General features: G+C 43.1%; 1 protein-coding gene across 1 annotated transcript; it reads left to right on the top strand.

Annotated features, from left to right (window-relative positions):
• The first annotated feature begins 574 nt into the window (after window positions 1-574).
• TWSG1 (twisted gastrulation BMP signaling modulator 1) lies at window positions 575-24,687 on the top strand. Its single transcript, XM_061995956.1, has 5 exons — window positions 575-705; window positions 2,788-2,953; window positions 10,316-10,415; window positions 14,241-14,507; window positions 22,493-24,687. Exons 2-5 carry the CDS (start codon window positions 2,831-2,833, stop codon window positions 22,672-22,674), a joined length of 672 nt encoding a protein of 223 aa, XP_061851940.1. The 5' UTR covers window positions 575-705; window positions 2,788-2,830; the 3' UTR covers window positions 22,675-24,687.
• The last annotated feature ends 1,451 nt before the right edge of the window (window positions 24,688-26,138 follow it).

Raw genomic sequence — 26,138 nt, 5'->3', positions numbered from 1 at the left:
GCGGCCGCGGGCCTTCGGCACCACCTGCGCGGCCTCCGCCGCCCGCCCTTTTTCGGGAGAGCGGTGGCACGTTCCCCGCACGGCCCACGTTCCCTCAGGCTGTGCCGGTGGCGGCTCCCGCTTCCCTCCCTTCTCCCTTGGGCCTTTCCGCAGCCCTCCGGCGCGGGGGCACTTCCCTACGCGCCCTCCCCTCCCCGCGGCAGCCGATCGGCGCAACGCGTGCGCCTGCTCCCCCCTTCCCAGCTCCCCGGGGCGGACTTTTCTCCCCACACGACCTCCGAGTTCTCCCACGGGGGCACTCAGGCCGGTGAGGGGATGTTCGGCCGTTCGCGCCGGAAGAAGCCCCCTCCCGCCGCTGCCTCGCCGCCCCTGCGCCGCTGTCCCGCTAGCCGGGATCGAACACCAAATTCCCATCCGACGGCTCCTGCCGTCCCGCAGTAGCTGCCCGCCCCTCCGCGCAGCCTCCGCCCGCCGGGGCGGAGGGTCCCAGGGCGCGCTGCCGGCGGCGGGGGGACGGTCCTGGCGCCTGACGGTGCCCTGAGGCGGGGCGAGGCGAGGCGAGGCCGCCGCCCCCGCGCTGCCTGCCGCCGAGGGGGGAGCAGCGGGCCGAGGCGTGCGGTCGCTGCTGCCGCCGCAGCCGCCTCCGGAGCAGCGAGAGCCGCCGGCGGAGCGCGGGGTGCTCGGCCCGCGGCGCGGCCCTGTCCGGTGAGACAGCCGCTAGCGGGCGGGGGACACGCGGGGAGGGCCGCGGGATGCAGCCGGTGGCCGGGGAGGAGGCGGCGGCGGGGCCGCGGCTGCTTCTTTGTGGCAGGAAAGTTTCGTTGCGGCTCGGCGCTGCTGCCTTCCTGAGGAGGAGGCCGGGTCCCCCGCTTGCCGGGAGGGGCGGCTGTCGGCGGCGCTCCCCGTGCGGGGCCCCGCCTGCCCCGGGCTGCTTCGGCAGGGGTTGCGCTCCCTGTCACCGGCCTCCCGGGCCCCCGGCAGTGCCATCTTTGGGGCCAGGGCCTCGCGGGAGGCGGCGGGGAGCGGCGGAGGGAGGGAAGCCGAACGCGAGTTGTTAAGCTGAAGGGGGTATTGGGGTCTTTTCCGTCCTGAGTGTGAGCCCAGCGGTGAGGGGGAGCAATGCTGAGGCGGGGCTGGGGGAGCCGGTGCGCCAGGGCGGGCGGCAGGAGCGGGGGGGCGGCGGGCGGGGGTCGTGAGCGTAGCACGCTGGTCAGAGTCTTGGGACGCAGCGGTCGGGGAAACGAAAACACGGCGGTGGGGGAGGCTGGGGAAGAGGTGGGTGCGCGGTCAGCCCCGGGCTCCTGCCCAGCCGAACGGGCTGCGCGTGAAAGTGGCATCGCTGTAACAGCCGAGTGTAGCCTCTTGTCGAAACGGCGGGATGCAGTGTTAAAACACGCCTGGATCGCTCATCTAGACAAGCATCGTCCTTGCCTTGTCTTCGGCGCCTGCCCAACCGGAATGCAACAGCCGCTGGGTTTGGACCGACTCTAGTTGAAGGGAAATGTTCTTTGCGCTGGGTAGCCTCTGCTTAAGAGAGTGAAGCGGTAGCCCCTTCCCGAGGGGAGAGAGCCCACGTTCTCCATGCATGCCCCCGGGCCGTGCAGGGGGGTCCCTCCCAGCCCCGCCTGGGTGCAGATGGCGGGGCACCCCACACAGCGCGGTTCAGAAGCATTTAAGAACCATTGTAAGAAAAACTACTCTGGCGCAAGGCTTTAAGTGTCCAATTCGTGCCTTATTTACACTTTCTACTTTTTCATGTTCGGATGTTGCTAGTTGCAGGGTGGGGTTTTTGAGTTCATAAAGCAGAAAAACATTTCGAGATACAGAAAGAAAGAAACTCGGTGCCTCATTAACATCTTTTTTTCTCTCTCTTATGAGAACAATGCAAGCTGCCTGCAAGCTTGCCCAAACATGGCCTGCCTTTTATTCTATATTGGTACTGTGCCTGGTGCAATAGAGTCCTCTTTTGACTGGGTTTGCATGCTGAGCGCAAGAAAGAACTCAGTGGCACACGGCTAATCGTGCTTCGTTTGTACAAATCCCACCTGCCGAGAAGTTGGGTGTTCACAAAGGCAGAAAGGTGGAATGCTTTGAACAAACCCAGTACTTCTGTTCGTTTGAAGTAGCAGATGCTCATCTCTGGTTGACTGCAGTTGCTTGTGTGGCTCTTAAAAGTTTAGTCCTTCAAAGTCTCTGGTACTTTTTTTTTTTTAAATTTAGATGTCTGTGCTTTTAGAAAAAGAAGTGAACAACTTTGAGATTGAAGTGAAGGCCTATATGGCATCTAACTGTTAGTGTGACAACAATTGTCTACATTAAATATGACACAGCAGCTTTACTTACACATCCTAAAAGTTTGCTGCATTACTTTGATCCTAGACACTTGTGTGTACCTTAAACCTGAGGAAATACTGCACAAAACCATCTGTCTGCTTTGTATATTTACAGAATTGTGTCTTCATCGATGTTTTTTCTCTTCTGAGGCATTTTTATATCTTCACTGCTTATACAGTGTCATACTGGATATTGCAAACTCAAGATTGCTCACCTTAAGTGTATTGCAGTTTTACTCCAAAGATGCAATAGCAGAAAGCTTCAAGTAAGCAAGTTTTCTGTGGGAGGAGGATTTGGGGTTGTTAAGCACCCCAACTTGAACCTTTTTGTTGTTGTTGGTTTTATTTTTTGCCCCCTAAATATTAAACTTTACTAAAGGAGTTACAAGGGGGAAGGGAAGTAGAATTTAAGTTATGTTCCAGTAGCCTTTTCAGTTGCTGTTTTTTATTTCAGTGCTGCTTGAAGTACTTGTGAAAACCACTCACCTGCAGGAAACATGAGGTCGCGGTACGTCACGGCCCCCACAGTCACTGCCCTTCTGTTCCTGCTGTGGATCCAGTCATCAACAGGCTGCAATAAGGCCCTCTGTGCTAGCGATGTCAGTAAATGCCTGATACAGGTACGAGTCCTGTTTCCTTTATTTGCTTTTAAGCATTTAAGAAGCGGTTCTAAAGCTGTGTCTCGAACAGATGGAGTGATGCAGATAACAGGTGGTTTATGTTTGAGAATGTCCTTTTGAATAAGGGAATTTGGTCTCCTGTACATACAAAAAGTAGATTAACAACCATTTTCTAGGTGATATTAAGTGCATGTGTAAATGGGCATATTTCTTGTTTTTAATGGAAACATTTTCAAGTTGAGGATTATGATTGCTGGAATGTTGTTAGAAGCCACTACCAGTCGTTCCATTAGTTTTCAATCTCTCTCTTCTCTATTTAGTGATATTATGAACAAGCAGCAATTTAAAACAGAGATTTCATGAGAAAGGTTTCTATGGTCAACAATTGTGTGGGGGTTTTTTTTAAGGATATCTGCAATACCAAAGGTTCAAATGTGCTTATAATGTTCCCATATCTGTCTGAGCCGTTTCCCTTAATTTCTGAGTTATTGGCTTTCTTAACTCTCACAGCCCCGGCAGAGGGTCAGTAATTGATTCCTAATACTCTCCTTAGCATCAGGTTTGTACAGCCAATTAAAAAAAACCAAAAAAACCCATGAGACACACCTAAGTTAGGTCCCTACTCCTGTTTTCTTAGAGTCCTGAGGTGCACTTGGAAAAGCTTTTTTTGATCAGCAGGGTCCAGAGCTGCTGAAGGGTAATGAGCAAATTCTGAAAGCATGTGGGTCTACCTAAAACAAAAAAAATTAACCCCCCAAATCAATTACTTAGGAGTTGAACTGGTAGGAAATGGATGTTAAACTCAGATCCAGATCCTGCTTTTGACTTGCTGCATGTCTGTAGTGAAGGAAACAGACTGAGACCAGATTTACTCTTCTTACAGCAGGAGTCAAGAGATAACTCTGTGCAGCAGAACAAAAGTGCGTTTTCCTATCAAAATTGCAAGCAATTCTGGTAACTACCAAGTATTTATTTTCGCAAGGCATATTGAGCATGCTTCTTGACTCCATGTTGAAAAAAGGATCCTTCATGTGGTCAGTTGCAGTTTCTTTGAAAGAAACTGTTGCTTAGAGTCTCTGTGCAGATTGGAAATGCAGTAGCAGAGAGCACAAATGTCAGACCCCAATGCCATGTTAGTGTGCTGACTGTAAATGTATGATCACAGTCTGAAAAGTGATGCAGAAGTGGCACAAAGTGTATCTGTGTTCATTTCATTTACTTCTGTATAAAGTTTGTCTGGTTTACAAATAAAACTACTTGCCAGATTCATCCTGTGGAATGAAGATTGACCGCAGGCTGAACTGTCTTCTGTTTGGCTTCTGTGCTGCCATTGCTTGTAATTTTCTTTTTCTTTTTTAAAGTTGCTGCTTCTCCTGACCCCACCATGGTCTGAGAAGTTGTTAAATAAAAGTGCAAGAAAGAGGCTTTTCATTTTTACCTTTCAAAAAACCCAGAATTCCAGTGCTTTTGCTGGTATGTTGGGCATTGTGTGCTGGGACTAACTGATGGATGTACAAGTTTCTTCTGTAGCATTTTCTCAAATCACATCTAGGCTTGAAACCTTCGAAGAGTAAGTTGCTAATTTTGGCACTGGATGTACGAGGGACTTAAATAGCAGTTGCAGTGGTACAGATTTATTGATTCAGAGGAAGGCTGTTGGTCTAGATGAAGAAGGAAACAAGGAAGATATATTCTCTGCTTTTCCAGTGCCATTGATGAGTCCACCATCTATGGGAGCAGAGACATCTCCTTCCCAAGTAATCACTTACCTTTTATTGAATCAAACTTGAGATATCTAGAATTTAAACTTTATTTTTACGAGCTGGTCTTAATAGAGTAACCTCCCCAGGAGAAGTGGAGCTGATACTACTGGAGTCCTTTGAGGTTCAGCGCTGCCTAGGGGTGGCTCACACCACTGCACTTTACTTGGGTTATGTTGGCATCTCCGTCATGACACAGCCCTGTGCATGCAGAAAGGCTCCTATGCTGCTTTACTTGCTGTAGGTGTGTTCTCCCTTCCTTCAAAGTGGAATCCCGTTCCAAAGCATTTCCCTAAACCCAAAATCGTGTGCTGCAATTCTTTGAGACCCTAAAGTAACATAGACCGTGTGAGTCGAGTACAATTGCGGGGAAGTGCTGCTGTTGGTGTTCACCACCTGGCTACTCTCTTCCTGCACCAACTGCCCTCTTCCTACAAACAGGCCTGACATACCAGTCAGGATTCATTCTTTATAGAAGCACAGATCAGGTCAGACTAGTCCGATTGTGGATACAAAGACTTGTAAAGCTTTGACTTAAAGTAATTGTCATCTTTCTTCTTGACTTTAAAAAGAAAATTTCTAATTTTCAGTGCTGTTGTGGCAGAAGCACTGCACTGCTGTGTCAAGTGCTTGTTGTTGCTTGAGTGGGTATACAGGTAGAGTATATCTGTGGGGTTTTTGTGTTTGTTTCTTTTTTTCTCTCTCGACTCTTCTGGAGAAATATGAACTTCACAGTACTGTGTTGAATGAGTTTGACTGTTGCGTGACATTTTTTCCCTAATGTTTTTACAACTGCTCTAGTTTGGCAAAGTCCATGGCTTGAAACCAAGATAATGTCACTCGGAGACAACTGGGGGAGCAAACACAATGTGAATGTTTGTCATCTGCATCTGCCTGCAGAAAGTGAGGCTGCCTGTTGTAGATACACAATGAGAGAAAAGACCTGCTCTCTCAAAAGTATACAGTTAACATAAATGTTTTTGCCAACAAAGCTAAAAGTCAGTACAGTCATTACTGCCACTTCTTAGGAGCTGCTCTGCTTAAGGGTGGTCCCTAAATAAATATTTACTTTGTTAGATCCAGAACAGAGCATGAGATCAACAACTCACTGCTTTCAGCTTTCCTTTTACATCTCTAGGAGGCTCTAGTTTCATTGGAGCTCTTGCTTTTCTATTGGCAAACACCTGTAAGAAAATAGCTCGAGACATCTCTCTGCATAACCTCAACCTTTGAAAAATAATTAGAAAACAGGGATTTCCTGTAGTTGTTGAAGGAGTAGTGGATAAAACCTGGTAGTGTAGGTAGGAGACCACAAAGTTAGTTCCCTTGAGGGAGCTGGATGTAGCTCTTTGCCATATCTCTGGCACTGGGGCATTGAAGTCAGTGTTCCTTTGCTTTTCAGGTAGGCCACTGAGCCCTGGTTGCCCACAGCATCCGTATTGCAGTGTTTATTTCAGTACATCTGTTGCTGACTTGGGTTCATGCATTGTTTTGATGTTTCCATGTGTGGAGGAGATGAGAAGGCCAGTTATGCTGTCTGGGCGGAGCAGAGGAGTCTATTGTGTCCTCGCAACAGAGAGGAAATCCTTGAGGGCAGAAACCTTGAGGATGGGATGTTCCCACAGCTGTTGGTAGCAAAGGGGTTTGAAGCAAGTGCCAGACTGTCTGTGGCAGTGCAGGGCTACCTGCACCCATCAGGCACGAGTCACATGCCCACCTTGTGCTAGGAGCCAAGCTTGGCTGTCTCATGTGCAACAGCTCTTTAAACAACTGGTGCTAAAGCTCAGTGTGGGTTTCTGATTCTTCTGAACAGGGGCTGTTTGGCAGAGAATACAGAGTTTTCTCTTCCAAATACTACATGCCTGCAGTCACTGCGGCTGGTGCGGTATCATTCTGATGAAAATCTCTTTCCATCTTTGTCTCTGCCCCCTGTTAAACTTGTGTACAAACTTGCCAGCTTGAAAGGATTTCCAAAACCCTGTGGTATGAAGTACACACCAAGCCTTCACTTTGGGGCTTAGACATCTAAAAATTACTTTTAGTGTGTATGTTGTAGTATGTAACACAGTTGGGTTAACAAAACAGTTCAGTCTAGTTTGCTTCCAGGAGGTTTTCTGTTATTAAGCTGTGCTAGGGAAAAAAACATTAGCTCTTTTTCTTTCACCTCCCTCTTCAGATATGTTGCCAATGCCTTCAGGTCCTGTTTCTCACTGCACTGAGAAAATAGTCTTTGTCATTTCAAGAAAGCTTTGAAAATATGCAGATGATAAATACCTTGTATAAATCTGTATTTGCTCTATGGAGCAGAAATATCTTTGTTGTAGCAACGTGCTTGCTTCCTATTTAATGCTGTATTTTTAGAGAGAGGCTTATTTCTTGCCTAGTGAAATATATTCTCTGATGCACCTTCAGTAGTTCTTCTTGGGAAGTTGCCAAGTGGACTTATGAGTAATATTTTCTTCCACTGACGCCTTGCCACCCCCAGCTATCAACAAGGAACATTTCACATTCTGCCTCGCTTCACCCACGTCTCATGTAAGCATTCTTTTAAAAAGATGTATCCTGTGCAAGTATCCAGTGTGGATGAGTCAGACAGAAGGACTCAAGAGTGGTTAAGGAAACCACATATGTGCAAACACATATATGGAAAAACATACAGTTATTGCCCTGAAGAGAGAGTCGAACTGTGAGAAGGAGGCAGCTGGAGAACCCTGCAGAAGACTAGTTAGGTTGTTCTTTCTTCCCTTCTCCCCTTCCAAGGTTTGTTTGGGTTTTTTTTGTTTTTTTTTTAAAGGCAAAAAATAGAACTAGAACTAGAAAATAATAATATAAAATGACATTGCTCATAAGCCCTTCCTGTAAAAATGAAGTTGTTAAAATACTGGTAGGTGCAGTGTTGCTCTCCCACCCAGTGCTTACACAAAGCAAAACTGAACAGATTTTTTTTTTATTATTATTACATTGCAAATGTATGTTTTAAGGTTACATTTAATTCAGTGAGAATACTTATCTTTTAGATTCACACGGTACTGTCTGTAAAACTAACACAAATTTATTGCATTTTCTGGCTTTGATTCATACATTATGTTTAATAGTATATGGAGAATTACCTCCTTCCACACACTGGCTTACTGATGTTGCAATGTCCTTAATAAATGTGGCATTGTTTGACTGGTTTTACTGTCAAATAATAAATATATATGATATTTTTAATTCTAATATGTATCAATACTACTCTGCGGCCAAGGTAACTATTTTACTGGCGGTTGGTTTTCAAGCTGTTTTACTCAGGCTTTTTATTCTCAAGGCTGACACAATCTGTTTATCAAACGGTAAGATAAATATTTTAGAAATGTGTCATTCATTCACATAAGTCATCTTTCCAAGCTTGTGGTGTCTCCTCTTGTGGAAAAAATTTTGTATTAACGAGCCTGTTTTTCATTTTTCACTTGGAAACAGCGTAGTAATAGGTGACATTAATAAACTTTGAGGGTGAAAAGGGAAAAAAATCTTCTTAGTTTCCCTTCTGGAAATAAAAATTCCAAGCTTGCTAAGACTGCATGTTGTAGAACTGCACATGGAGTGGGAGCTCGTACTCGATCACTCACTAGGGCAAACGGTTTATGCTAAACTCTGCAGGCCACAGCATTTCTCAGCGTTGCATAGAACATGCGATAATTTGTGAACCTGATTTCTTTGCTGGCTTCTAGGACATTTGTGATCTGGGATGAATGTAAAAATACCAGATCAGTGAATTTATACTGCATCAATACATGTAGCACACCTGCAGCAGCTTTGGGGCTTGGTTCAGTTTTAGTCCAGAACTGGGAGTTCTGAAGCTTGATTTGCTGTGTTCTAGAGCCGTGTCCCCAGCCAGACCAGACCACGCTCCAGCCCTACCCTCTGAAGTGCACTCCTCTGCCTTCTGTGGGCCTGGGTGAGTTGGTGCGAGAGAGGGACGATCACTGTGCAGCTCAACAGCCTGTGACTACCTGCAGCTGCTGGTGGTGTGGAATAGAGAATGAGTGTCCTATGATATTGGGTGCACCTCTGTGCATTGCCTAGCAAGTGCACTCCTGATGTTTGGCATAAAAATGCCTCCTTTCTCTTTTACCTAATGCCTTTTATTCATAGCAAGTGAAGACCTCTTTAAAAAGTGGATTTTTTTCTCCCTCAGCTTCTTCCCAAGGTGCTGCAGAAAGACTTTATGGGTGATGTTCGTGTCTCCTGTAAGAAGTGGTGTCCCAGGCCTGCTCTAGTTACCTCAGGTGGTGACTTCAAATTAGAAGAGTTTCACACCAAATCATCTTCCTGCCCTTCCCTCTGGTCCATGTGCACCTCCCACCCACGCTTGCCTCTGGAGAACAGGATCAAAGAGCATGGCTGGGCGTCACCTTGGCCTAGGGCACAGCAGAGATTTGCCAATGGCTCTTCCAGTAAAGCTGAGGATGGGAAGGAACCCGTGGTCACTGGTTCCAGTAACGGGATTTTGTTTTCTCACCAGTTGCGCAGAACGTGGTAGTTATGCGGACGTCACCAAAACCAAATTCTTAGACAGTACAACCAAGTATGAGTTTTTGACTGTCCAAATTTTACACTACAGCATGATTCAAGCCCACGTATTACTGTCACGTAGCCACAGACTTTCATACTAACTGGAATTGCTAGCAAAAATTTGAGCTAGAGGGAAGGAGACCACCTAGTTCTTAGATTTCCTTGGTCCATGCAGTCTGTTTCCATGCTGCAAGTTCCACAAGTTTATGTCTTCAGCAGAACTGCCTTCGGGATTAGGTAATTTGAGGAGAAGGGCTTGTCTTCTTACTTCTGTGCCTCTTCCATTTTTCTAGCTTAGTAACAGTTCGAGAAAAAATGCGTATGCACGCAATTTCACTTTGCAGGGGCTCCAGAAGTGTTGCAGGTGTCCCAAGGGGAGGGAGGACAAAGAGAGTTGTTTTCATAACACCACAAATGAATCAGCTGAACCTTGGGAAAGAAATAATCTGACTACTAATATTTCAAATGAAGAGCAATTTCCAACAAGCATTCAGAGATGCACAAAATCCTGTGGTCAGATGACTTAACCAAGTAAGTTCCTTTTAGAATCCATGAATAGGTGTGATGGTAGATGTAGCGTGTCTTCTTGAGTACGCACATGTGGCTTATAGTAACTCTCTTTTTTGGCTAAATTATAACCTACGCGCACTATTTTTATGTAAGGAAACATCCTTCTTTGAATTTCCTGTTGTGATGGGAAAAACATTCAAAGAACTTGTAGGTTCAGGCATACATAGAAATGCACACGCCTTTCCCACACATACCATTTTTTTCCCCTTTAAAATACTAACTTTAGGTTTGTCTTTAGAATGCCACCTTTAAAGAAAAAAAAAAGTCAGCAAGCAAAAGCCACCCTTGCAGAAGATAGTTTTTGGGAGCTGAGATTGGTTCTTTGGTTAAAACTGTTTTACTGTTTACTCACTTTGTTTGTGTAGTACGGTTTTTATAATGCCTTCATTTCAGTTGGGGCTGGAGGAAGAGTCGCTGTGCCGTGTTAGCATAGTGCATCTGGGACTGCTGCACTGTAACAAGTCTCTGCTGTTTCCAGGAGCTGTGTCAGTGCCGCCCCGGGGAAGGGAACTGTTCCTGCTGTAAGGAGTGCATGCTCTGCCTGGGCACACTTTGGGACGAGTGCTGTGACTGTGTTGGTAAGTTTGCGCTTCTTTGGGATTTTCTTTTGTTTTTTTTTTTAATTTTTATATTGCTCCGTCTTGCCATATACTGAGCTCACAGTCCTTGTAACACAGGAGCAGAACGTCGGGACAGATTCTGTGCTTTGGACATCTTGCAGCTTGTTCTCTGGGTACTGAAATAATTACTATGGGAAAGAAAACATTTGAAGTCTGTATCTGGTCTATGGAGGTGGGGGGTGGCAATAGTCCAGATTTCTCTTGGTTAATGCCATCACAAATGATTGTTAATTTTGTCTCTAAAGCACAAACTCCTTTTACAGTGGTCATCTTGAGGAAACTACGCAGCACCTGTTTTATGGGGTTGGATGCTGTGTGGGGGTTTCTAACTGTAGAGTGTTGACATACTGCACAGGGATAGTTCTAGGTTTGAGTTCCTTTTTGAGTCCTTGGGGCTAGTAGGCATGGCCCAATGTTTTCATCGTTCTTTTATTTGCAAAAAGAACTCTTTGTGGAGGGTAAGAGAGAGACATACAAATTTCTACTGTAGGTTTAGATTATAGCCTTAACAGCATTGCTACAAGCAGGTGGTGTTCAGAGTGCCCAGATCTTTGCAAGTGAATGCTCCGCCTACTTAAGGAAGAGGATGTACTCTAGTTCTGTCTCTTGTTTTAAATGTGTTGAAAGCTTCATCCTCCTGTGACTGCTGGAAGTCTCCCTCTGCTGACATTCAGGATCCTTCTGGCTTCCATCAAAGGGATGCAGTTTTGAGTGTTGTACCTGCTCTCAGCTTTTCTGGTTGACTGGGCCTTTTCTGAATATATGAAGATGATAAGTGTCAACATGCTGCTTTACAGTGCAGCCCATTGCTTCTCCTGTTCCATCATGCTGTGAATATGGTTTCTGACATCTTGCTTGCTTCTTGCTTCTGCCAGCTTACCTTTGCTTTACTGTCTTTCAGTAAGCAGTAGAGCGGTGTGGTCCTGCACATGTGGAATTCCTCCTAATAGCATAAGTAGAGGGTATACATTTCGAAAGAGGCCCAGAAGTTTGGTTTTTTTCTGTTTGGTTCCCATCTCCTTAAAAAGTGAAATATGTCTATATCTATCTGTCTATCTATCTATATATATATCTCCTTTTGTCACTATCCCTTTGCCCTTCCAATGTCTTGTTGTTTTGTAATGTATTAAGGTGTGCAGTTGTTGTATTCAGTCATAGGAGTGAGGAGGAGAAGAACTTGCCTTTTGAGATACTTGAGAAAGCAAAGTCTACACAGAGTGTTTTCTTCTAGACATGCAGATTACTCACTGTTACATTGCTCTTTCCCATGGTGTTATTCAGGAGAGAAGTTAATGAGATTTCAGGTTCAGTTTCCCAGTACTGAGTTCTGTGGATGCCTCAGACCTTGTTGGTTCTATGATATAGTCCTGTTCTTCTTTTCAGTGTAGGGTCAGCCTTGCTGTAGCCTTATTCAAATGAGGAAACAGTAGTGCATACCATACCCAGCTTCCCGGAGACAGTGCTTTGCTGATACTTGAACTGATATTTAAGTCTCTTCATTAAGATGATCATGTCTAATGTAAAAGCAGATAGGTTGTCCTATCTTTCAGGTCATGTCAACTGAGATTGGGAATTACCTCCTACCCTCCAGCACTAATTTACTCATGCCCTGTTTTGTGTGGATGTTTTCTCTCCTCTCTAACAGGGAAAAAGATATTTCAGTAGGGATAACAGTAACAGGTTCCTCTTTCCTCTGTTTTTGTAAGCTTTGTGAATTAAGCTCTTCTAGTCCTTCATGTAAAGACTTGTCTGCTTCAATCATTTCAATAGCCCATTTCTGCATCTTCTCATCCATTCCAAAGCAGTAATGTAGATGTGTTTGTTCCTTATCAGTTGCTCATAAGTTCTTTTATTTTTGTTTTAACCAAAGTTATTATAGTAATTATTATATATAAATACAGTTATTATACTTAAAATAGTAAGAAAAAAAGTAGGGGGAAGGATCTTTGTGAAATGGGCAGTTTCCCACTGAACTAGTTTCTCGGTACCATCTTAAGATAATATTTTCATACTGTATGTGTACCCAAACTTGTACACATGCTGCAATAATTTGATAAACAATCTTGATGTTATTTTTTTGCTATGTGTCTTTCTTGTCAGTGCAATTTATTTTCTAAGCTGATAGAGGAGGCCTGTAGAAAGGCTCATTGGTTTCCATTTCACAACATTAGTACAATGACATCAACTGAAGTATACATCTGTTGATGTATCTGTTTGAAATTCTTTCCCGGTTTGATGTCTTCCTAATTAATTTTCAGGTGGCCATCCTTGCTTGCAATTGTATGGTGAATATTCCACGTGCTTAGTAAAAGGTAATGCTGCAGGGCTAAAATTTTTTTATTATAGCAGTGAGTCCAGGAACATCTGTGAAGAACAAACCTGGTTGAGAAGAGTAGGAAAATAATTGTTTACAGTAGGAAGTTTGTGGAAGCATTTTTTAGTGTAACCTGATGTTGTTTAGAGGAGAGGCTTATTTTTTCCTACTCAATACTTGTCTCACCTTTCTATAGCAGCAGACTGTCTTGTGTTCTTATTATTAAATGCTGGTAATCCTAGACACTTGCTTAAGATCTGCCAGATCTCACTCTAATGGTGGTGGAAAACCTGGATTTTCTTTGTTCATTATTGAAATCAGTCTGATTAAATTGAAAAGATTGTGGTTTTGTATAAGGCTCTAGTTAAACATGACTCCTGAATCTGGAGTCCTAATGTATCTGCAGGGCAGGAGATGCTTCTCTGGTTGTGTGGGACAGGTAGACTTTGAACATTTGTGTTCCATATTGCTTTGATACTTTAAGAGTTGGTGTGCTGTAGCTGTCTAAAACTGTGTCTGTGAAACTACCCACAATGACATCCAGATGTACATGAGGAAAATGGATTTGTCTGTCTCTTGCCAGGTGACTTCTAGTAGTTATATCTTCTGAGTTTAGATACCTATGCAGACTCAACTTTTCCTTTTAATCTTGATTGTTTCAATATTCAGATTAGTTCAAGATATCGTTCAGTTTCCTTGCTAGTAATAAATGTGTTACACTTCAGAAAAACACTTTTTAGAAATAGCAGAGAGAAATACAAAGTTTCAAAAAAGATACCACAAAAGACATTGAAAAATAAGGAAGAGGTAACCTGGAAAATAAGCATTTTGCCTCTAGTGACTCCTCCAACTAAGCAGCAAAACGAGGTCCGTCTCTAAGCAGGTAAAGTAATTCAGACTCTTGCTCCCTGCTGATGGCGATCTTTGCATCTCTGGCAGACAACTAAAAAGATCTAGTTCTAGTGCACCACTGCAGCAGGTGAGATCGAATACTTGAATTGTGATGAAAAGTTTCATGTACCTCAGGACTTGTCAAGATACTATCTTTGTGCAGTCATAAGCTTTCAGTCCAGATTTATGCTGGTATCAGTTGTACTGTGCTTTGTCTCTTTTCCCAGGGGAAACAAACCCATTCAACTCTTTGTATTCTAAACTGTAATGCTAGCATAAAAAGGGAAGTGAAGTGCTGTTTGGGTGACGTTTTTCTTTTCACTTGAATCTCAAAAGTCACAAGTGTGTTTTGTGGAGGTCTGTAGAGATCTGAAAGCTGCTGTTACGGAAAGCTCACCCTGCTGTATTTGGTGACACTTCTGCTGTGGAGCTGGGAGTGGGATATATACAAAAAGACTCTGTTGTGCTTGGCAAAAAAAAAGTTAAAGAAAGCAGTTTCAATTTTCTAAGTCTGCCCTCCTGTTTCAAGGAGAAGAGTTTAGGAAGTTTCCTATAACTGCTGTTTCATTCCTCTGCAGGTATGTGCAATCCTCGCAATTACAGTGACACACCTCCAACATCTAAGAGCACTGTCGAGGAGTTGCATGAACCAATTCCTTCCCTTTTCCGCGCACTGACAGAAGGGGATACCCAGCTGAACTGGAATATCGTTTCCTTCCCTGTGGCAGAAGAACTGTCACACCATGAGAACCTTGTTTCCTTTTTAGAAACAGTGAACCAGCCACAGCATCAGAACGTCTCTGTTCCAAGCAACAATGTCCATGCACCTTACTCTAGTGACAAAGGTAATCAGCGCAGTGCCTAAATTCCTAGCATTTCCTCTTGCCTTTCCCAGGAGCCTTCTCCGTGCATATTCTGTGCTTGCCTGTGCTCGCTTCTGCTTTTCCCATATAAAGGTGTGAAAAGGTCAGTCTAGTTTTGAGCAAGACAGAACAAAAGGAGGAGGGCAAAATTGTTGAGGAACATGACATTAAAGCATCCAATGGTCTTATGGGCAAAGCTGAACCCACATGAGTTTGTTATCTCTGTAATTTCTCCTGTGGCATGAGGCAGTTTGTTCACATCATTTCTTGTGCACTGGCACTGTATGTTCTTTGGCTTTGAAGCGGTTACCTGTAGCTTAGGAGACAGGACAGACCAAAAACTGAATCCAGGTCATGTATCAATGCAGAGGTAGACAGCTGAAATGCGTGGCTTGAGAGTTTTGAGAAAGCCACACCTCATAAACTAGTGTGTCCAGAGTAGACGCATATTTTTCTTCATCTGAGCTGGCATAACTTGAACTTTTTAGAAGGATGGTTTGTAGGAAATGTGGGATGATTAGTACCTCCGTAAGATTAGCAAGGTCACTACTTATACTGAGGACCAATGTGTGATAGACCATCTTAAAACTAAGCAATCTGAGGACAGGGGTTCAACTTACTAACTCATTCTTCTGATTTTTATACCAAGTTTTTTCATGTTCTCACCTTTAATTTATAGGACAGACTTCAGAATATTGTTTGCGGGGGCGGGTGGGGGGAAAATGAAAAGTTTGAGGTAGTGACAGCAGTGACATAAGAAAAATATCACGTGCTTCTTGGTTTCCATACAAAACCTGAAATACTTTTCCTTGCAAATCATTACATCAGACTTAAAAGAATCTTGTAAAGAGCTCACAGTGAAATTGCTACCTAATAGGGAAAAAAGAGCATCTGATTGGTTTTCTTAGTGTAATGAATGCTTTGCTTCCTTCCCAACACACGCTTTAAATATTCATAACCCCATATGTTGCTCTTGTATTGGCTTTTTTATCTTATCAATGAAAGATACCCTGACTGATGAACACGCTGCTTTTCCATCCTGTTGTCAACCTTTCAACCTAGTTCGGTTTCTGAGCAGGGCTGCTGTTGATTACATGGGACCATAATGGCAATTTTTCTAATTTCCTTTGGTTAAGGCACGGTAGAAAAATAAATTAATTCCAGAACTGAGAAAGCAGATGGTCAGAAAGTCTCTCATTCATTTGTCTTTGAAGTTATTAAAATACTTGCTTGCCATTACGAGAATGATGCAGAAAGCTGTGTTAAATGGCAAGCCACAAAAAGCCCTGTGTGCAAACACTACCGTATTTAAAGATGTAAGTTATACTTGGAAAAAAAAAGTATGCTTAGAACAATCTTGAATATATCCCATTGTACTAAGTACTGCAGCCCAGGTGCCTGTTCTCTCACAGTCCTTTACTACTGTACCAACAGGATGGACTAATGATAGTTTTGGATTAAACTTGGAATTTGAATTGCATCTCAAGGATGTGGAGGAGTTTAGAGTTTAACAACACAGACAAATACATAATACTGTATTTTTTTACAAGTCTCCTTCATTTCATTTACTAAGAACATATTAGACATTAGGTTGAGAGGGCTTTGACTGGAATCATGACAGTCCAAAACTAACAGTTATATTTGGAAACAGTTACCAAATGCTACTGGTTTTCAGGCTTCAGTAGACACTTTGAACAGAAGTAAATGTCAGAGCTGTTATTGTAATCATTGGCTATGCCTCCTCCGTCTTAGTGGTCAGTGAATAAGTGGAAAAGGTAGAAAATGGCTTTCACATCCTCTACTTTTAAGTATCTAAATATTTAAGCCTGTTGAGGAGTCTGTTATTGATCTCAATGTAGATAACTTTGCAGTGCTCTGCTTTTTCAAAAGTCATAGTAAAGTTTGCTTACAAAGACATGGATAATTCAAGCAGTGAGAACGGAAGAAGGTGGAAAGAAAAGCTGGCTGCTGACCTTGGGTCAGTTGGTGTTTGTTACAGTGGCAGCAAGGTCCACTGAGGAACTGTACCTCATTTTTGGATGTTGTGTGAGCCAGCCGTGGAGTGGTATTTTTAGTACTTTTTTGATGAATTCATTGGGAAAGCAGTAACCACAAGGTTGAGGGGTAGCAGGTCAAGGATTAAAGAGCCTTGTGAGCATGGGCACAGAGTGAGAGCCCAGGAAGTTGCTGGAGGCTGATGGCTTCTGCCCAGGCAAAGTTCAGTCACACAGTCAAGTTGCTGTGGTTTCACAAGCTAGCATGTGTTAGAGGAACCACTAAAAGAGGGGGTGGGGGGCAGTGTGTGTGTGTGTTCCATTGCAGTAAATCCAAGCATAGCCTGGAGCTGAAGAAACTGAAGACCATCCCTCTACCCCTTCCTTCTCCCCAAATATGTTGCTGGTCTTAATGGCAAATCTGCAAATGGTGATGCCTTTCAGGTGACTCATTAAGCAGTTGTCAAGGCTGTAACGTTCAGGGATCTGAAAGAATATTCCTGTGAGCAGGAACTCCAGTGATTTATGTCTTTACTGTGCTGTGCCTCCTCCATTTTGTGGTTCTTCTGTGGTTCCTTGCATGTTTCACTCCAATACGGTGTGCAGCAGCAACCAGTTGTGTTGCCTTTAAAAGGAGAGGGACTAATGAGAAGTAGATTTTGGGAAGGGGACAGTAGTCTCTGTGCCGTCTTCTGGAATACATCCCCAAATTTGGACAGGCTCTGTTTACAAATACGCCTTGTCACATCAGATCGCACAGTTCTGCTTTTAATTGCAACACACATTCATGCAGGGATGGCCATTGAGCTGTTCCAGGGTGTCAGACTTGCTCGATGCATTTCTGGGTGAGTGCCAGGAAACGCAACAGCAGCTAGGGGAGTTTTGTGCCTGAGTGGCCTGAAGCCATTGGCCCCAGGAGGGGGGCTGTGGATCCAAGAGGAGGTGGGGTGTGGTGGGATCTAAAGCATTCCTTTCTCACCCCAGCCTACTGTGAGCCCAGCCACCAGACCTTGAACTTCCCCCTTATTATCTTAATGAGTGTCTTCCATTTCCTCCTGTGAATTGACTTCTAATGTTTTTGCTGCCAAAGTATGCATGCTCTGCTGGAGCTGCTGTGGTTCTTTCCTTGTGTCAGTAGTTTCTGGCATTTGAGCTGTTACTTCAGAGAGGAATGCAGTACAGGGGGGCTGGACTAGATGATCGTTCAAGGTCCCTTCCAACCCTTAATATTCTGTGATTTGTATTCTTTTTGTGTTACTTTTAGCTGATACCCTCAGAGCATCTGAACTGGGAGTTCAGATACTTAAACAAGCTTAATTGTTTCTGATGATGACAGGATGTTGGCAAGAGAGGAGAACTAGATAATCTTTTGGCAACTGATGAAACAAAATCTGTACTGTAGCTAAGGGTTTCTGACTTAAGACTGCTTGGTGACACAGGGGATGGTGTCCACTCTGTGCCTCTGCTCCCCTTCAGTGCCAGACAGGTAGAGAAGCACTAGAAATCCAGTAAAGTGGCATCTACCTCTGTAGCTACTCTAGGATGGGGTTTTCTGGTTGGTTGGTTGGAGGTTTTTTGGTTTTGATTTTTAGATATTTCTTTCTATAAGCTTTGATTGGCATAAAATGGTATGGCTGCTGGATAGAAAGTTACTTTTTTAAAGTAATTCTGGAGCTACTGATAAACAGACCACCAAACAGCTGAACTTTCATAGCACCTTTAACTTCAAAGGTGGCATACAGGGAATTGCCATGAAGTGGGAAAGTTTTGCAGCATTTTTGTAGGCATCTTTCCTTAACTTACAAGAAGGGAACTGTTTTGTCTTCTCCAAGTTGATAAATTTCTCTATCTCCAATGCAGATCTCACTTGCAACACAGACTGATAGAAAAGCAAAGACTGATAGAAACATGAGTCCATGTCTTCTGATAATTTTGAATTTAGTCTTGATTGTTGTTTCTCCTACACAACCTTCAGTACTGCATCCTTCTCTCTCCACAGCTGCAGTCTGTGGTCCTTACTGTGTGAAAATTGGCAAAATGCAAATTAAGAGCTGTTACTGCACAAAGTAACATCCTTTTTATCTGCACTGACAGAGCCAAGTGATGACTGTGTAATTAGGTTTGTGAAACAATTTGAATTGTCTCCCCATCCCAACTGGGCCTGTAGGTATATATTTTTTTTCCCCTGTGTAATTCTGTTTCTGCAGCCTACAAAAAGGGATTTAATTATTGAGACAAGAAACTCTACTACTTTCAATTATTCAGCCTCTCCATGGGCACATAGATGCTGCTGAGGAGGGGACCAGGAGTGTCCTGTGATGAACAAAGTGCAGCTGGCCAATCTGGCCTGTTCAGACCTGACAAGTCTCAGAGTGAGCAAGCAGAAACAGTTTGGTAACATATACACAGAGCATGTCCTCCAGTTGCTTATAAGAGCTACTGGGAACCAGCCACATCTACTGCTGGCTCTGGCCTGCTGTATGCAGTTTGTCCTCTCCCCTTCACAGCATTTTTTGGACTGGTTCTCTAGGACCTTGGCTTAGGCTTGGATTCTCTAGGATTCTTGGCTTGTGTGCAGGTGGACATAAAGTTTATTCTCCACTCTCCAGTCAGTCAAGGTTAATGTCCTTGGCTGTTGCGGCCACCTTAATAAGGTTGAGGTCTAGCTTTGGTTCCCACTTGGCCGTGGGAGAGCAGTCAAGGAGATCAATCTCTCAATTTTCTTGGGACCTAACTGCTGTTACCTGGTTTTGCCAGGGTCATGAGTCTGGTGCTACTTGTCTTCTGGCCTCCTTCCCCCTGAGAGATGCCTACAGTCTCTCAGTTCAGTGTCATTGATCTTTACATCCTAGAAATCACAGGCTCCTCTTCTATAAGAACTTTATTCCCAGTTTCAGAAGGCATTAGCTGATGAACTGGACTTCTCCAGGACTTGTGAACAGATACTAACATGGACAAGGCTGTTACAGATGAGGTTAACATTAAGGTGAACAAAGATGTCTCTGGTCATTCTCTGGTGTGAAGACAGCCTGCAAGTGTTGGGAGCAGCCAGCCCACCTCAGAGTGTGCTGCACAACATTCCTGAGAAGCTTTCACAGAATCACAGATGTTCCTGACCTACTGTAGATTTTTCTTTGCATGTCAGCATGCAGTGAATAACATGGTAGCAGTAAGCACCGCTGGCAACCCTTTGGGGAGGACTCTGGTTTCTTTAGGCAGTTGTTCCACTACTCTCTAGAGAGAGCCATGAGTCATTTTGCTTTCTCAGGCTGATCCAGAGACTAGGTCAGTCAGGTGGTGAAAGCATCTCACAATATGACTTTGCAGCAAGAAATCTTTCAGGATTACCCAGGATTGCCTGCTTTGAGGCAGAAGCCCTGTGCTTCCAGCTGACACCTTCTAAGACTTTCCCTACCTATGGCATTTAAGGTCAAATTGAGAAGAAAACTACAAAAAAGGTATCAAAGGAGTGAATTTGGAATTAAGCAAGAAGACCCAAGAGAGAAGTTTCTGTAAGGTTCCTGGGCTTGTACAGCAGTACTGAACTGCATGACTGCTGGGACACTCGCTGCTCTTTAGATTTCACGAGGATTGCTGCCTGGCCGCTCACCTTGACATTCTCACACCCTACCTTTCTATTGGAAACCTTCTGTGAGGAGTGAGCGGTACAGACAACTGGGAATGCCTGAGCCTCCTGGGCGTGGATAGTGTGTGCTCCTCCTTGGGACCCTGGCAATCTGAGCTTTTTGTTGATGATGATGAAATGTTGCTAACTGCTGTGCATTCTCCATAAGAAGGTGGAGGTGCCGTATGGCTGGCTTCTCTGTGGGCTCTTGCCTTTGAGACTGTGTTGACTGCATCTCCCTACCACTGTTAAGTTTTGACTGAGCACTTAGGGTGTATGCCTGGCTGGTCACTTTTTGTACATGGTACCATAGCATATGCTTCTGTTTTCATTTTTTCTCCTCCTCTCTGTGAGTACAGTGTCCTTGCTGAAGCTATAGATATGTTGGTTGGTTTTAGGCAGAGGTTTTGTTTTCTGAGAACTCTGTTCCTCTGGTTGCTGCACCTCAGGCTTGATTATAAGGGGTCATAGAAACAGAAATGCCAGAAATGGGACAGGACTACACAACCACAGTGTACTTTGTTGATATTCCCAGTAGTACTGCAGGTACTCCAAGATTTTGTGGACAACTGCAGCTTTACTTACAGCACAGCTTTCCTGGGAGCAGAAAGTTGCTTCAGCTATGGGTCTGCACTTCCTCCCCAAGGTCCTGTTGCACTGTATGTGGTGTCTGCAAGATGTGTACATCAATTCAGAGCCTGAACAGGGCAGTGAGTATCCTTGTGCTTTCAGCGGGCTGGCAACCTGTCCTGTGACCCTCTTGAAATTGTTTAGATAGTAGTAAAATAATTTGACTGTAGTCAGCGTTCCTTCATACATGTTTTAACAAGTGACAGTTATTAGAAGAGTAGGCAGGATTTCCAGATGTCAAGGAGGAGGATGCATCCACAGAAAAGATGTTGGGTGCATTGTGCACTCCTGTGTGTTGTGTTGTCCCTTGTCACAAGCCCAAAAGCATGGGCACCACAGAAATTACCTGTTGTTGGTACTGGGGAAACTGACTGCATAGATCTGATGACTTGTAAGGTGATGGAGACCTTTGCTGACCTCAGCTCACCTTTGGGCCTCATCCTAGGCTCTTGCCATGAGCTATGCAAAGTACTGAGGCTGCTAATCTGTGGGATGTCAATATGTTGAAGGGGAGATTCTATTGCACTTGAGCCTCCCAAGATGTGTTCACAGATATGAGACTGAAGAAATGCTATGGTTAATAACTACATTGCTCTGAGAGTGCTTTGGTTACTCACCTTTCTCAGTATCTCCGTAATCACTGAAGAAAAAACCAACCCACTGTCTTGATTTACTGTTTACATTTGGATTACATTTTTCTAATCCACGTTGGAATGTAGGTCAATATGTTTCTCCTGTACAGTGTTACACACTGTAAGTAGTAACAGGCTAGAAAAGCCCTTTGACGTCTTCCTCTCACAATTGTCTGATGCGTGCGTGCGAGTGAGACGTTTGTGTTTGCAGGCAGCTTTCAATTGTGCCTTCCCCAAAGTGTGCTGAGTTATGCTGGGTAAACGTAATGCAGCCGAGGTCCTTTGAAGGGTGAACAAAGTTACATTGTAATCACTCAATCAGCACAGAAGAAAGCTGATACAATCTGTCAGCTTTGAGAACTGGAAATAGACTGGGAAGGGATATTCTGTTTTATACTTGTGGTGAATGCCTCAGCTCCAGTTTGAGATTGCAACACCAAGCTTCACGGTGTTTCAATTAACTGCATGGATGTTAGAAGAATAAAGCCAATATTTAGGCAGAAGAGGTTTCCTAACTTTAGGGGTAAAGCTGGTGGTGGTGTTTAAAAAAAAAAAAAAAAAGAAGAAAAAAGCCTGCTGTTTCAAGTTGAGCAAGATGGGATTCGCCAGCTCTGTCATTTAATGTGGCTGAAGAATATTGAGTGGGGGGGATGGTGTTTTTTAAAAATACTTCTCTAAACCCAAAGTTTTTCGTGACAGCATATAGTAACTTCTGTCAACCATGAAAGTGTTACTCTGATAATAACTTCAGAGGAAACGTGCCTGCTTGTAGTTCTGGCATAGCCTTTCCTTACACTTTGCAACTCGTAACTGGGGGACAAAACCCAGTTTCTTCCTGTAACTATAGAAATAAATTAACAGACAACAGGTTGAGTTGTAGACACTGAAAATTGGAAGTTGATAGACTGTACCTTGGCTCTGTGCCTCTTTTCTCTGCTTTCACTATCACCTTTTTTTTCCGTATGCCTCATAGTCATGATGATTTGGAATCCTACTTCAAAAGTTGAACATTTCATTAATTTTTAACTAATCTTTAAAAATATTCTAAGACCTTTTAAACCAAATTTTTTCCCCCTCTTGGTTTAGAGCACATGTGTACTGTGGTGTATTTTGATGACTGCATGTCAATACATCAGTGCAAGATCTCTTGCGAGTCCATGGGAGCTTCCAAATACCGATGGTTTCACAACGCCTGCTGTGAGTGTATTGGGCCAGAATGCATCGACTATGGCAGTAAAACTGTAAAATGTATGAACTGCATGTTTTGAAGCAGGAAAATAATATAGCAATACTGAAGCCAAAGTAGTCTCAATTAAAGAGATGAGGATTGCAAATCCTGCGTTTTGGTGGAGTGCCTACTGGTTGCAATTACATGTACCTGGTTGAAAAAAAATGTATAAAATCTGAAGACTTTTAAAAATCATGTAAGCAAGGCTAACTAGTAGAAGTTTCAACACTATGTTTTAACTTTATTTTTCTTTATTTTGCTTGAATGGTACTGCCATGTTCCTCCTTGCTGTTCTGATTGTTTTACTTTGATTTTAAAGTACTGACTATACTGTTTTCAGAATGTAGTACTATATTTTCTAGTTTAGAGTAGGGAAACCTTAAGAATATGAGATTTCCATGATCTAAGTTCAGCAAAAAATGAAATGGCTGCTAGGTTGGAGGGGGGTTGTTGTTCTTTAGAGTCTGGGGTTTTTTTGTTTGTTTGGTTTAGTTTCTGGTTTTGTGTTTTAACTTTATTACCTTCCCATTATTGAGTTTAGCCTTCTATTGTGAAAACGGTACTTGGGGAAAAAGAATATTTCACCTTTTTTTTTCAAGTTCAGTGCATGGGCTGTCACGGATAAAATCCTAACTTCTTAGAAGGGCTGCCCAACAAAACACTATGGATGGGACACTTTTCTTCCAAGTTTCACTTGCCCTGCTTGTGTAAGTACATTGGGGCCTATGTTGCATAATTTATGTATTAAAAAAAGAAATCTTTTCAGTCTCCTCTTAGATACCAAAAAAAAAAAAAAAAGCTGTTAAGTGCAGTTGCATCTCCCCCCCTTTGCCCTGTTGCTTATTCCCCGAGTGTTCAGTCCAGTAAAGGAAGCATGAAAGGTTACTGTGGATTTAATGACTAAATTAATAAAGAAGAATTGAAGTGACATGAACTAGCAAGTGGTGCAGAGTGACCAGTTCAGCAGCTGGCATGTTCCTATTTAATAGTTTGCTGTGAATATTTATTCTGAAACATAATCCTTTTTCCCTTTTTTCTCCACGGAAAGTTGTCACTGAGGAAAGGAAGATGTGTCCACAAAGGCAAAACTAGGACAATGTTCTGAGTTTAGAACATTGTGCATTTTTCTAATGGAAGACTCTTTTCTAGGAGTTTTAATATATTGACAGTTACATAGCAGTTACTATGACCCAGTTAGGGCTCCACTGATAATGGTACTAAGTACAAGAATGAAGCATATGAGTAGTTAATAATCAGCTTCTAGTGTTTATAGTGATGTGGTTTTTAACTCCTTGAAAAAAATCTAATACATCTATGCATATGCACACATACCAAAAGATTTTGACTATTCATGTTTCGCTAACCTCAGTTTAAAGGGATTAAACTGTTTTAGTCACACCTGTCTCTGTACCATGTACAAATGAAAGCAGTCATTTTAAATTTATTTTGTTGAAAAGTTTACCTGAATGGATGTTTTTTCCTATTTTTTCTTGTGATATAGTTCTTTCAATAAGATGAAATAATAAAAAAAACCCTGTTCTTGTGAAATAATGTTACTTTCTTAGTCTCTTTTTCAGCTACAAAGAAGTATTCAAAAGGTGAATGTTTCTTGCTTTGAACTAGTGGATAATGGAATACCTTCATACTTTAAACTTGCAATTAAGTGATAAAAAAATCATAGACATGAATAGAAAAATGTAGCTTATCATGAAGGAATTGTTCTTCCTTCCTTTGACAATTCATGTTATCTTCTGCTCGGGTTTCTTAAACTGAATTGGAGAGAAAGAACATGTTAGAGTCGCTGGGACTCTTTTTTTAGCTGGAGGGTGACACACGATCATTCATGACCAAAAGAGGAGACAGATTGTAAGCGTTGCTGCTGGTCATTAGCATGCTTGGGATTCTTGCAATGTTAAATTATGGTAGTTTGGAATCTTCTTGGGAGGATGTTTTTGGTCAGGCACCTGCCGCCTCATGGATCTGTGACACTGTCTCCATTGATATCATTGGAGTTTCACTGTGAGCTCAAGTCAAGGGAACTTCGAGGGTGGAGAGCCGGAGAGATGGGGGGGGGGGGGGGGGGGACAGGCCTCACAGGTGTCCAGGGAACACTGTGGGGAAGGGCATGAAAATGTAAACACCATTGTGCCTGCGTAAGGGCCTGAGAGTAGGCAGTGAGGATGCACACCTTCTGGGACTTGCCTTATTTTTTGTAATTCCTGATGCTGTCTGGAGTTTGCTGTAAATGTCGTGTGTATGCAAATGTCGTAAGGCAACATCCAGTGTATTTTATTATAACGAATGTTTTAAAGGTATTTTAATAAAAAGACATTGCTGGTTCACGTGTTTTCTTTCTCAAGGCAAATGTTACTGGGAAGAATATTGTAAAAGTAACTGATCTAGATGGATGGAATAATACAGAGTATTAACTCTTCTATAGGGTTTTTTTTTTCCCCAGAACTAAAATTGTAGCTTTGAGGGTATTTTTCTTTACATAAATGAATAAAATAGAATTTTATTAATAGTAAAAATGTTCTTTTTGTAAAATCTAGCCACTTCAGAAAGTTGTTTATTTAGTCTTAGTTATTTTGCAACAAAAATCATGTTTATTTTGTGGGCTTTTATTTCACCCATGCCTGGATACCAGCCAACCATCACCTATGTAAGTGCTTCAGAATACTTAAGAACATGTTTTGAAAACTTTTTTGACTAGGAATCTTCTCCAGGTAAAGCATCAGCCAGTTTTATCACTGTTCTTTGGGATAGAATTGTAAATCACTGAAGAAAAAATGGGAATTAATAAGAATCACAGAATGGTAGGGATTGGAAGGGACCTTTAGAGACCATCTAGTCCAACCCCCTGCCAAAGCAGGCCCACCTAGATCAGGTCCCACAGGAACATGTTGCACCCTGTCCCCCAAGTCCTTCAGTTTAAAGCCCTCTTAATCAGGCTGGCCAGCCTGTTCCCAAAGATACCTGTGCCCTTGTGAGACAAGTGTATTCCATCCTGTCCTATCAGATTACAGACATCCAAAAAAAGTCCTGTTGTTATAAAAACTGAAACCTTCTTGGTGGTACCGACCTGTAAGCCAGGAGTTGTGTGATTTTCCTATTATTGAGTGCCTCCTTTCCTCAGGTGGGCAAGATGGAAGAAAAGATAACTTGAGCCCACTTACAATAAGAAATTATACCAATCCCTGATCTATGTGGGCTCTGTCTGAGAAGAGGTTGAAGACCTTTTGTCATTCTTTTTCTGACAGTAAGTTTTGTTTAGTTGCTTTGGGGTTTGGTTTGGGGGTTTTATTTGTTTGATTTTCCCCCAGTCACGTATTGCTCCTGTATTTCAGAAGCATGGACATGGTGCAGAGAGAATAAGTACAATGGCCATAAAGTGATGTTGCTTTCATGTCATTTCTTAAGGTTCCTGGCTTGCTTTTAGTACATTTAACAGATTTTTGCATCTAGTACTTGAAATATAAGAATCACCTGCTTGTATATTTCTAT

This window comes from Colius striatus, chromosome 4 (genome assembly GCF_028858725.1).
Source record: "Colius striatus isolate bColStr4 chromosome 4, bColStr4.1.hap1, whole genome shotgun sequence".
Lineage (NCBI taxonomy): Eukaryota > Metazoa > Chordata > Aves > Coliiformes > Coliidae > Colius > Colius striatus.
This window is presented reverse-complemented; position numbering and strand designations above follow the sequence as displayed.

Excerpts from the sequence above, each read along its gene's own strand:
- TWSG1 (XM_061995956.1), top strand. The coding sequence starts at position 2,831 with ATGAGGTCGCGGTACGTCACGGCCCCCACAGTCACTGCCCTTCTGTTC. Across the intron at positions 2,954-10,315 it reads TCAGTAAATGCCTGATACAG|GAGCTGTGTCAGTGCCGCCC; the intron begins GTACGAGTCCTG and ends TGCTGTTTCCAG. Across the intron at positions 10,416-14,240 it reads CGAGTGCTGTGACTGTGTTG|GTATGTGCAATCCTCGCAAT; the intron begins GTAAGTTTGCGC and ends ATTCCTCTGCAG.